A 13,296-nucleotide genomic window follows, 5' to 3' on the forward strand; every position below is an offset into this window, starting at 1 on the left:
CTTCAAAAAGGCTTCTGGAGGCAGAGATGGGTCAGAGATTTATGGTGGTCCCTGTTTACTTTGCTGTAACTGTCACCAGGTTGTGGCCCTCATAATCGCTCCACAAAGGGGATAGCAGGAACAAGGATGGCTATGGTGTGGAGACTGTACACTAGGAGGCAGACAGGAAAGTAGTCAAACCAGGCAGGGGACCAGACAGGCAGCAATCAAGAAAGTAGACAGGTCTAGGCAGAGGTTTAAGCAGTGATCAAGAGAGTAATAAGGTCCAGGCAGGGGTCAAGGCATACAGCAATCAAGAGAGTAGTCAGGTCCATGTGATACAGGGGTCAGGGCAGGCAGCAATCCAGAAAGTAGTCAGGTCCAGGCAAGGGTCAGGGCAGGCAGCAATCCAGAGAGTACTCAGGTCCAGGCAGGGGTCAGGGCAGGCAGCAATTCAGAGAGTAGTCAAGTCCATGCAAGGGTCAGGGCAGGCAGCAATCTAGAGAGTAGTCAGGTCCAGGCAGGGGTAAGGGCAGGAAGCAAATCATAGAGTAGTCAGGTCCAGGCAGGAGTCAGGGCAGGCAGCAATCCAGACAGTAGTCAGGTCCAGGCAGGGGTCAGGACAGGCAGCAATCCAGAGAGTAGTCAGGTCCAGGCAGGGGTCAGGGCAGGCAGCAATCCAGAGAGTAGTCAGGTCCAGGCAGGGGTCAGGACAGGCAGCAATCTAGAGAGTAGTCAGGTCCAGGCAGGGGTCAGGACAGGCAGCAATCCAGAGAGTAGTCAGGTCCAGGCAGGGGTCAGGGCAGGAAGCAATCAAGAGAGTATAGTCAGGTCTAGGCAGGGGTCAGGGCAGGCAGCAATCCATAGAGTAGTCAGGTCCACGCAAGGGTCAGGGCAGGAAGCAATCCAAAGAGTAGTCAGGTCCATGCAAGGGTCAGGGCAGGAAGCAATCTAGAGAGTAGTCAGGTCCAGACAGGGGTCAGGGCAGGCAGCAATCCAGAGAGTAGTCAAGTCCATAGTCCATGCAAGGGTCAGGGCAGGCAGCAATCTAGAGAGTAGTCAGGTCCAGGCAGGGGTCAGGGCAGGCAGCGATCCAGAGAGTAGTCAGGTCCAGGCATGGGTTGAGGAAGGCAGCAATCAAGAGGGTAGTCCGTAAAAAAAAAAAAAAAAGGTCAGCAATGGTCAGGCAATCTCACAGGTAAGTATTATAGATCTTTGTAACAAGGGGGAGCTGGTGAGAAGACCCGGCACTGGCCACTTTATAGGCTGGAGCTTAATCACCCTTTTGGTCACAGGACACGCCAAGCGATCCATTCATGGAACTTCTGAAAGTATTATTATAAGTCCTGGAAGGACCTTTAGAAGTATTGATGACACCCCCCTCTGCTGAGTCAAAACTAGAACTCTCCAATCAGGGGACAGGCTTTCCAAATCAAGTTGTGGCTGCTTTCTAGAGAAAACAATCTGTAATGCTCCGTACACACGGTCGGATTTTCCGATGGAAAATGTCCGATCGGAGCGTGTTGTCGGAAATTCCGACCGTGTGTGGGCTCCATCGGACATTTTCCATCGGATTTTCCGACACACAAAGTTGGAGAGCAGGAGATAAAATTTTCCGACAACAAAATCCGTTGTCGGAAATTCCGATCGTGTGTACACAAATCCGACGGACAAAGTGCCACGCATGCTCAGAATAAATAAAGAGATGAAAGCTATTGGCCACTGCCCCATTTATAGTCCCGACGTACGTGTTTTACATCACCGCGTTCAGAACGATCGGATTTTCCGACAACTTTGTGCGACCGTGTGTATGCAAGACAAGTTTGAGCCAACATCCGTCGGAAAAAATCCTAGGATTTTGTTGTCGGAATGTCCGAACAAAGTCCGACCGTGTGTACGCCCTATAAGACTTTGCACGCCTTTTGTTTTGATGCTCCTGGAAGGTATTCAGATGATTTAAAGTGAACGTTCAGTTGGGCTTCATTCAGTTTTTATATTAATATAAAATCTGAGTGATTCCCGGCCTGATGCATCACCCCGGACATGCGGCTGCTATTTGTATGGCTGAGGGTAACAAGTGTGCACCCCGCTACCCTACAGACAGCAGCCCGCAGGACGGACACTCTGTACATCTGGATTTATTATACGTTAAAAAAACGAAAATAGTAAACTCCTCCCCACAAGTGCTGATTGTTTTCTCACGGGAAAAGCGTTATGGGTGGAGTATAACAGCGAATGTAACCCCGCCCCTTCACTGTCTTCATCTTCTTGCAGTTGTACAATGCCAGGATATTCGTCAATGTGGAGTTTCTGATGAAACAGACGTCATGCCGCAAACATGACTGGAGCCAACCGGACTGCAAGGTTGTAAAAAACGCAGTAAGTGTCTAACAAGCCTGACGATTGGTGGGTTATAGGCGAGGTATAGGGGCGGAGCTCAGGTGCCTTTCAACTCTCTGTGCTACTCCTCATTTACATATTACTCCACCCAGTACATCATGTATTGCACACTCCACACTGCTCCACTCTGTACATTGTGAATGAATTACTCCACACTGCTCCACTCTATACATTGTGAATGAATTACTCCACACTGCTCCACTCTGTACATTGTGAATAAGTTACTCCACACTACTTCACCATGTACATTGTGAATTAATTACTCCACAATTCTAGACTCTGTATATTGTGAATTAATTACTCCACAATGCTCTACCCTGTACATTGTGAATGAATTACTCCACACTGTTCCACTCTGTATATTGTTAATTAATTACTCCACACTGCTCCACTCTGTACATTGTGAATAAATTACTTGACACTGTTCCACCCTATACATTGTGAATTAATTACTCTACACTACTTCACCATGTACATCATGAATTATTTACTCCACACTGCTCCACTCTGTACATTGTTAATTAATTACTCCACACTGCTCCACCATGTACATCATGAATGAATTACTCCACACTGCTCCACTCTGTACATTGTGAATGAATTACTCCACACTGCTCCACTCTGTACATTGTGAATGAGTTACTCCACACTGCTCCACTCTGTACATTGTGAATGAATTACTCCACACTGCACCACTCTGTACATTGTGAATGAATTACTCCACACTGCTTCACCCTATGTATCATGAATGAATTACTCCACACTGCTCCACACTGTGCATTGCAAAATACTTACCCCACACTGCTCTATTCTGTACATAATAAATTAATTACTCCACTTTGCTCTACTCTGTACATTGTGAATGAATTACTCCACACTGTTCCACTATCTGACCTCACCTGGTGATAATGTGTTTCTATCATTTTGTCTCCACAGAGGACCTATAACTGCTTTGGTTGTTTCAAGTTTGAATACGACTCTCACTCTGTTCTATCTAAGGTTGAAGAATGCATTCTGGCACGACACTTAAGTGCGGTAAATCTCAAACCAAAAAATGCTTATCGGTCCTTTCTGGTATCAGTACTCCAGTTTCAGAGCTTTCACCTCATCCAGCAGGTGGACACTTACATCTGTTTTAGTTTATATTATTATGTTTTTTTCCTACTACCTTCCTTCGGTGAGCAAATATATATGTAGAACAGCCACTGTCAACCCTCTCACCTCTGAGAAACTCCCGAATTGACTTTCAGGTCTCAGGGAACACCTCCTAAAATGTATTTATTGGATGGACCGTGGGAATAATGCCCCTTACAATGGAGGTTACTAGGTTGGAAGTAATAGTCCATAGCAGGAAGAATGCCCCCCTTACATTGATCGTCAGTGAGAAGAATGTTCCTTACATTGGTGATCAGTGAGAAGAATGTTCCTTACATTGGTGATCAGTGAGAAGAATGCTCCTTACATTGGTGATCAGTGAGAAGAATGTTCCTTACATTGGTGATCAGTGAGAAGAATGTTCCTTACATTGGTGATCAGTGAGAAGAATGTTCCTTACATTGGTGATCAGTGAGAAGAATGTTCCTTACATTGGTGATCAGTGAGAAGAATGTTCCTTACATTGGTGATCAGTGAGAAGAATGTTCCTTACATTGATGATCAGTGAGAAGAATGTTCCTTACATTGGTGGTCAGTGAGAAGAATGTTCCTTACATTGGTGATCAGTGAGAAGAATGCTCCTTACATTGGTGATCAGTGAGAAGAATGTTCCTTACATTGGTGATCAGTGGGAAGAATGCTCCTTACATTGGTGATCAGTGAGAAGAATGTTCCTTACATTGGTGATCAGTGAGAAGAATGTCCCTTACATTGGTGATCAGTGAGAAGAATGTTTCTATACATTGGTGATCAGTGAGAAGAATGTTCCTTACATTGGTGATCATTGAGAAGAATGTTCCTTACATTGGTGATCAGTGAGAAGAATGTTCCTTACATTGGTGATCAGTGAGAAGAATGTTCCTTACATTGGTGATCAGTGAGAAGAATGTTCCTTACATTGGTGATCAGTGGGAAGAATGTTCCTTACATTGGTGATCAGTGAGAAGAATGTTCCTTACATTGGTGATCAGTGAGAAGAATGTTCCTTACATTGGTGATCAGTGAGAAGAATGTTCCTTACATTGGTGATCAGTGGGAAGAATGTTCCTTACATTGGTGATCAGTGAGAAGAATGTTCCTTACATTGGTGATCAGTGAGAAGAATGTTCCTTACATTGGTGATCAGTGGGAAGAATGTTCCTTACATTGGTGATCAGTGAGAAGAATGTTCCTTACATTGGTGATCAGTGAGAAGAATGTTCCTTACATTGGTGATCAGTGAGAAGAATGTTCCTTACATTGGTGATCAGTGAGAATGTTCCTTACATTGGTGATCAGTGAGAAGAATGTTCCTTACATTGGTGATCAGTGAGAAGAATGTTCCTTACATTGGTGATCAGTGAGAAGAATGTTCCTTACATTGGTGATCAGTGGGAAGAATGTCCCTTACATTGGTGATCAGTGAGAAGAATGTTCCTTACATTGGTGATCAGTGGGAAGAATGTTCCTTACATTGGTGGTCAGTGGGAAGAATGTTCCTTAGATCGGTGGTCAGTGGGAAGAATGTCCCTTGCATTGGCGGTCAATGGAAAGAATGTTCCTTAGATCGGTGGTCAGTGGGAAGAATACCTCCATTACAACTGTGCTCCATAATGGTGTGACCAGTTTGGTGTGGAGGAAACCACATGTCCTGTACAGAGCCCTGACCTCATCCCTACTGAACACCTTTGGGATGAATTGGAACACTGATGGTGAGCCAGGTCTTCTTATCCAACATCAGTACCTGACCTCACAAATGAAAGATTCCCACAGACTCCAAAATCTTGAGGAAAGCCTTCCCAGAAGAGTGGAAGAGGTTTATTATCTATTTTTTTTTTTTATTTATTTCAAGTACTTATATAGCACCATCAATTTATTCAGTGCTTTACATATACATTGTACATTCACATCAGTCCCCGCCCTCAAAGAGGTCCCTAACTCACATTCATATAATAGGGCCAATTTAGACAGGATCCAATCCAAATCCTACCAGCATGACTTTGGAGTGTGGGACGAAACCGGAGTACCTGGAGGAAGCCCACGCAGGCACAGGGAGAACATGTAACACCAGGCAGGTAGTGCTGTGTTTGGGATTCGAACCAGTGATCCCTTTGCTGCTAGGTGAAAATGCTGTGCTGCCCCCAGTTATAGCTACACATGGGTAACTCCATATTTATGGTCATGAATGGGGGTGGGGCAACTCCATATTATTGTCCATGATTTGGGAATTGAATGTCCAACAAGCTCATTTATATGTAATGGTACCCATACTTTTAGCCATGTAATGTATGAGGACCTGGTATCTGCAGTCGGGAATACATAAAAGTCCTGTCTAACCTGGGACTTACGTTTTCACCTGAACAGGGAGAACATGTTTTGCATTTTGCTCATTACTCGTCCATTACAAGCAAATATTAGGTTCCCAAGCTACTAAGGACAATCTATCCCGGGGTGGTGAATGTCTGTTGGGGATGCAAAGAGGCAGAGAGTACCACCCACCCGTCTTCTGGACCTGTATGAACCTAGAAGGTTTCTGGTCCAAAGTCAGGGAGACCATCAAACAGATTACTGATCTTGACCTAGGTATAGACTACTAAACAGGTACTAAATACCTACTTCACCACCCTGATCCCCCGAAATACAGATATAAGAGCTCGGTGATGATCCACCCGGTAAACGCAGGAAAGGCCATCATACAGGCGCCTTGGAAGAAGGAATCCCCTCCCACACTCTCACTGTGGCTTACCAAACCAGTCGAAATCCATTCTATGGAAAACATCAGAAGAGAAGAGGATCTACAAAACGTCTTCAACATTATAGAACAAGTCCAACTGAATGCGACCAACCACTACCAGATCCACCATGACCTGGAGAAATGAGATCCTTCACAGACAATGAGAGCCTTCTTAGGGGAAATGGCAGCCTTGGACTCAGGGAAAGGAGATCTCTAGTAATAAAGGGAAAACAGTTTCAGAGGGGCACACGAGACAAGATTTCCCCTATAAACTATTAGTATGGAGCATTGAAATACATACAGATTGGTCCAGAGATATCACCCTTCATCACTCAAACAGGTCCAGGGATCTCTGTGGTTGGACAGACTCTCTATATTTCTCTTCTTTCTTCCCTTACAGGTTAAGAGGTGAAATTGAATAAGACCCCCCAAAAGTGCTATAGACAGTGCAGGTGTTTCCATATTTACTTTTAAAGAGACCCTGCCATAAAAAACAAATGGAAGTCCAAACCTAAGGCAGCCTGTAATACTCTGACATGAAGGCCAAATGTTGGGCCATAATGGGTATCATCAGAGCTTGCTGCTCCTTCCTTCCCTCCATACATTCCTATTGGCCCATCACTAGGAGGGCCGGCCTCCCTGACCAATAGGAATGTACAAAAAGCAGGAAATGGCGGCCACCTTCCATCCAGCTGTAGGGGTTTAATATTAGAGGGAACCGGAGGTGGGGGGGGGGGTTCTCTGGGTTTTCTGGTCATTACACCTGCAGCAGGTTTGCTTTAGTTTTCTTTGGAAAGGTCCTTTTTAATGTTTTTTTTATCTGAAATCATCATCATCAGCAAGACTAAAGTATATTGTGTGTGTGAATGAGGGGAAGCCAGTCGTATTGTCAACATCTCGGAAGTGAGTTCCTCTGTGTTCCTGTAAAGCGCTGTTCTGTTTCCAATGCCTCTTTATACATTGAGACACCTCCTTAGACCCAGTCTGTATGGACAGTAAGGTGACCTGCTTACTCAGCACCATCCACAGGCAGCTTAACTCTTTAATAAGACACAGAAGTTGAATCCAATGCAATTTTACTTCCGATAATTGGAGTAGAGAAGACGTTTTTCCAGTCCTTTGAAGCATAAGAAGACAATGACTTTCCAGAGCCCCGTCTCTGCGAATAACCAACACTGACTGAGGGAACATGGAAGAAGTGGGGAGGGCTAGGACTACATTAACACTAAACAGGAGGGGGGGACAGAGGGAGAAACCAAATCACATCGTAAACAAGCTGCAGGGGCTCATGACTACCAGAAGAAGACAGTATACTACAAAACAATAATAACCTTATGCAGTTCAATAAAAGACATAAATAGCATGTGTAAGTACAGTGCCTTGAAAAAGTATTCATACCCCTTGAAATTTCCCACATTTTCTCATGTTACAACCAAAAACGTAAATGTATTTTATTGGGATTTTATGTGATAGACCAACACAAAGTGTCACATAATTGTGAAGTGGAAGGAAAATGATAAATTATAGAAATAAATATGTGAAAAGTGTGGGGGGGGGGGGGGCATTTGTATGGCGCCTCCCGGAGTCAATACTTTGTAGAACCCCCTTTCTCTACAAGTCTTTTTGGGGATGTCTCTACCAGCTTTGCACATCTAGAGAGGACATTTCTGCCCATTCTTCTTTGTAAAATATCTCAAGCTCTGTCAGATTGGATGGAGAACGTCTGTGATCAGCAATTTTCAGGTCTTGCCACAGATTCTCAATGGGATTTAGGTCTGGACTGTGACTGGGCCATTCTAACACATGAATATGCTTTGATCTAAACCATTCCATTGTAGCTCTGGCTGGATGTTTCGGGTCGTTGTCCTGCTGGAAGGTGAACCTCCGCCCCAGTCTCAAGTCTTTTGTAGACTCTAACAGGTTTTCTTCTAAGATTGTCCTGTATTTGTCTCCATCCATCTTCCCATCAACTCTGACCAGCTTCCCTGTCCCTGCTGAAGAAAACCATCCCCACCACATGATGCTGCCACCACCATGTTTCACGGTGGGGATGGTGTGTTCAGGGTGATGTGCAGTGTTAGTTTTCCCCACACATAGCGTTTTACTTTTAGGCCATAAAGTTGAATTTTGGTCTCATCTGACCAGATCACCTTCTTCCACATGTTTGCTGTGTCCTCCACATGGCTTCTCACAAACTACAAACAGGACTTCTTATGACTTTCTTTCACCAATGTCTTTCTTCTTGTCACTCTTCCATAAAGGGCAGATTTGTGGAGAACACGACTAATAGTTGTCCTGTGGACAGATTCTCCCACCTGAGCTGTGGATCTCTGCAGCTCCTCCAGAGTTACCATGGACCTCTTGGCTCTTCTCTGATGAATGCTCTCCTTGCCCGGCCGGTCAGCTTAGGTGGACGGCCATGTCTTGGTAGGTTTGCAGTTGTGCCATACTCTTTCCATTTTCTGATGATGGATTGAACAGAGCTCCGTGAGATGTTCAAAGCTTGGGAGATTTTTTTTATAACCTAACCCTGCTTTATACTTCTCCACAACGTTATCCCTGACCTGTCTGGTGTGTTCCTTGGCCTTCATGATGCTGTTTGTTCACTTAGGTTCTCTAACAAACCTCTGAGGGCTTCACAGAACAGCTGTATTTATACTGAGATTAAATTACACACAGGTGGACTCTATTTACTAATTAGGTGACTTCTGAAGGGAATTGGTTCCACTGGATTTTAGTTATCAGAGTAAAGGGGGCTGAATACAAATGCCCCCCCTCCCCCCACACTTTTCACATATTTATTTGTATCATTTATCATTTTCCTTCCACTTCACAATTATGAGTCACTTTTTGTTGATCTATCACATAAAATCCCAATAAAATACATTTACATTTTTTGGTTGTAACATGACAAAATGTGGAAAATTTCAAGGGGTATGAATACTTTTTCAAGGCACTGTATATACAAAGGTTGAACAGAACATGCGTGTTACTGCAATTAGTTTACAATGTCAGCCTGATGCACATGTACAGTAGGTGTGCTCAGACCTGAACTGCTGTGCGTTGGGGTTTGCTGCATTAAAGGTACAGGGATGTTATTTTTCTTTTGCTGGGTCTTGGCAGCTCATTCCAAATAATTCTAAAGAATATTCTCTCTTAATGTAACAAGTGTCAGTGTACAATGGTGCGGTGAACGGGATCGGAGATTTTCTTCCATATTTGTATCTTTCAATTTTGACAAAGCATCTGTGTAATGTGATCTCCCCTCCTCTCTCTATAGGGACGTCAGACTCTGAGGAATTATCGGTGTAAGGAGGTGGAGAACGTTGGGAAGATGCATCCGGGGACGTACAGCACGTTTAGTAAGCACTGAGGGGGTGAGTGTGATGGAGATCTTGGAGTGATCCGGTGATGACCTCTCCCGCTGATTCATTGTAACCTTCTATCAATAAGCTCCAGGCTGCTGTACCAAAGTATCCATATCAGACCAACAGTGTGCTGAGCCCTGACCACCCATGATAAAGCAAAGTTGTGCTCAGGGGGGTGGATGAGGGCGCCCTCTGCTGGTCGACTTTTGAAAATTCTGGCTGTAATGCTGATCTTCTGTAATGCTGATATGGACAAGGTTGGGTAGGAGGAGGGATGATATGTACAAGGTTGGGTAGGAGCAGTAGGAGGGATGATATGGGCAAAGTTGGGTAGAGGCAGTAGGAGGGATATTATAGACAGACAAGGTTCGGTTTGAGCAGGAGGAGGGATGATATGGACAAGGTTGGACAGAAGCAGGAGGAGGGATGATATGGGCAAGGTTGGGTTTGAGCAGTAGGAGGGATGATATGGACAAGGTTGGGATTGAGCAGGAGGAGGGATGATATGGACAAGGTTGGGTTTGAGCAGGAGGAGGGATGATATGGACAAGGTTGGGATTGAGCAGGAGGAGGGATGATATGGACAAGGTTGGGTAGGAGCAGGAGGAGGGATGATATGGACAAGGTTGGGATTGAGCAGGAGGAGGGATGATATGGACAAGGTTGGGATTCAGCAGGAGGAGGGATGGTATGGACAAGGTTGGGTTTGAGCAGGAGGAGGGATGATATGGACAAGGTTGGGATTGAGCAGGAGGAGGGATGATATGGACAAGGTTGGGATTCAGCAGGAGGAGGGATGGTATGGACAAGGTTGGGTAGGAGCAGTAGGAGGGATGATATGGACAAGGTTGGGTTTGAGCAGGAGAAGGGATGATATGGACAAGGTTGGGTAGAAGCAGTAGGAGGGATGATATGGACAAGGTTGGGATTGAGCAGGAGGAGGGATGATATGGACAAGGTTGGGTAGAAGCAGTAGGAGGGATGATATGGACAAGGTTGGGTTTGAGCAGGAGGAGGGATGATATGGACAAGGTTGGGTAGAAGCAGTAGGAGGGATGATATGGACAAGGTTGGGTTTGAGCAGAAGGAGGGATGATATGGACAGGGTTGGACAGAAGCAGGAGGAGGGATGATATGGACAAGGTTGGGTTTGAGCAGGGGGAGGGATAAAACGAACAAGGTTGGGTAAGAGCAGTAGGAGGGGTGAAATGGCAAGGTTGGACAGAAGCAGGAGTGATGATATGTACATGGTTGGGTAGGAGCAGGAGGAGGGAAGATATGTAAAAGAATGGGTAGGAGGAGAGTTTATATGGACAAGGTTGGGTAGGAGCAGTAGGAGGGATGATATGGACAAGGTTGGGTGGGAGTAGGAGGAGGGATGATATGGACAAGGTTGCGTAGGAGCACTAGGACGGGTGATATCGACAAGGTTGGGTAGGAGTAGGAGGAGGGATGATATGGACAAGGTTGGACAGAAGCAGGAGGAGGGATGATATGGACAAGGTTGGACAGAAGCAGGAGGGATGATATGGACAAGGTTGGGTTGGAGCAGTAGGAGGGGTGATATTGACAAGGTCGGGTAGGAGCAGTAGGAGGGGTGATATCGACAAGGTTGGACAGAAGCAGTAGGAGGGATGATACGCACAAGGTTGGGTTTGAACAGGAGGAGGGATGATATGGACAAGGTTGGGTTTGAGCAGGAGGAGGGATGATATGGACAAGGTTGGGTTTGAGCAGGAGAAGGGATGATATGGACAAGGTTGGGTTTGAGCAGGAGGAGGGATGATATGGACAAGGTTGGGTTTGAGCAGGAGGAGGGATGATATGGACAATGTTGGGTAGGAGCAGGAGGAGGGATGATATGGACAAGGTTGGGTTTGAGCAGGAGGAGGGATGATATGGACAAGGTTGGGTAGGAGTAGGAGGGATGATATGGCCAAGGTTGGGTAGGAGCAGTAGGAGGGATGATATGGACAAGGTTGGGTTTGAGCAGGAGGAGGGATGATACGGACAAGGTTGGACAGAAGCAGGAGGAGTGATGATCTGTACATGGTTGGGTAGGAGCAGTAGGAGGGGTGATATCGACAAGGTTGGGTGGGAGTAGTAGGAGGGATGATATGGACAAGGTTGCGTAGGAGCACTAGGAGGGGTGTTATCGACAAGGTTGGGTAGGAGCAGTAGGAGGGATGATATGGACAAGGTTGGACAGAAGCAGTAGGAGGGATGATATGGACAAGATTGGGTTTGAGCAGGAGGAGGGATGATATGGACAAGGTTGGGTTTGAGCAGGAGGAGGGATGATATGGACAAGGTTGGGTAGGAGTAGGAGGAGGGATGATATGACCAAGGTTGGGTAGGAGCAATAGGAGGGATGATATGGTCAAGGTTGGGTTTGAGCAGAGGAGGGATGATACGGACAAGGTTGGGTAGGAGCAGGAGGAGGGATGATACGGACAAGGTTGGGTAGGAGCAGGAGGAGGGATGATACGGACAAGGTTGGACAGAAGCAGGAGGAGGGATGATATGTACATGGTTGGACAGGAATGATATGGAGGACAAAGTTGGGTAGGAAGACGAGGAACAATATGGTTAATATGGCCAGAAGAAGGGGGCATGTTTAGGTTTTAGAATTTGGAACGTGCTCTCATTCTCCTCACTGATTATTTCTTTGTCTTTCTTTTCAGCTCGAATCAAGACGTTGTTTGAGAAGATCCTGAATCCCGAATAGTGAGGAAGATCCCATATACAGCAAGTCCGTCCTCCTCCTATAATCCACTGTATTGGAATTACAGAGGTGACAACAATGAGGCTCACCAGAGAACCATTAATGTGACAACCCATCTTTGTGTCTATGGAGAGCTGTGACACTGAAATCACCTGCAGAGGATGGAATAAAGTGGCAAGACTTGTAATGTGCCTATTGTATACCTGGGGGGAGGGGGGGGGTATATCACCTGCGTAGGAATTGTCAGTTTACACTTTACATTACATACCCGTTGGGCCCCAGCCCCTCAGCAGCCATAAAGAGACCTTACCACCAACTTTAAAAAAAAAAAAAAGGTTAAAGCACAGAACAACCAGGAACTTTACATCCTTCCTTCCTATAAATGACTTTGTATTCACCTGCAATGTGCCTCTGAACTTGCTAGAAAATCTGACTTTTCCAGGAAGAGTCGATTCCCTAATACAGCCCCCTCTTTCCTTCTACGTCATATCCCCCACCTCTTCTGGGAGTGTCTAATTACTGTCTGTGCTGGCCCAGCTACACTGTCTCTCCCCTCACATCCTTAAATAACATTTATGTAGCTGCTGGGGGAGAATTAAAGGGGAATATTGAGTGATAGCTCTGAGCTCTGAGAGTTGCTGACATCACATCCAAGATGGCGGCTCCCGGTAGCAGTCTCATGACTTTTGGATGTCCACACAAGAGAGATTACATGGACATATAATCCTATGGGAAGATGGGTGGTCTGGTGACGGGGTCTCTGACCATACTGTGAGGAATAGGGATGAGTGGTACTGCTCTGGGTTCATTTCAGGCCGGGTTCAGAAAACGTAGAGGAAGTTTGGATGCTGAACCCGAACCCCACTGATATCAATGGGAGCCCAATCTGTCAAACCCTAAGTGGGGGTGGGGAGGGGTTCACTGTCCCACATAAAACGGTACAAGAATTAAAAAAA

General features: G+C 45.6%; 1 protein-coding gene across 2 annotated transcripts in view; it reads left to right on the forward strand.

The window, feature by feature from the left end:
• LOC141145686 (retinoic acid receptor responder protein 2-like) overlaps positions 1-12,527 on the forward strand; it is a 93,074-nt gene extending 80,547 nt beyond the window's left edge. For both annotated transcript variants that reach the window (XM_073632543.1, XM_073632544.1), the window contains exons 3-6: positions 2,254-2,358; positions 3,316-3,414; positions 9,528-9,624; positions 12,300-12,527. In XM_073632543.1, the coding sequence (XP_073488644.1) occupies positions 2,254-2,358; positions 3,316-3,414; positions 9,528-9,620 (297 nt within the window). In that variant the 3' untranslated portion in view covers positions 9,621-9,624; positions 12,300-12,527. The remainder of the gene's footprint in view (positions 1-2,253; positions 2,359-3,315; positions 3,415-9,527; positions 9,625-12,299) is intronic.
• The last annotated feature ends 769 nt before the right edge of the window (positions 12,528-13,296 follow it).

Source organism: Aquarana catesbeiana, linkage group LG05, assembly GCF_042186555.1.
Source record: "Aquarana catesbeiana isolate 2022-GZ linkage group LG05, ASM4218655v1, whole genome shotgun sequence".
NCBI lineage: Eukaryota > Metazoa > Chordata > Amphibia > Anura > Ranidae > Aquarana > Aquarana catesbeiana.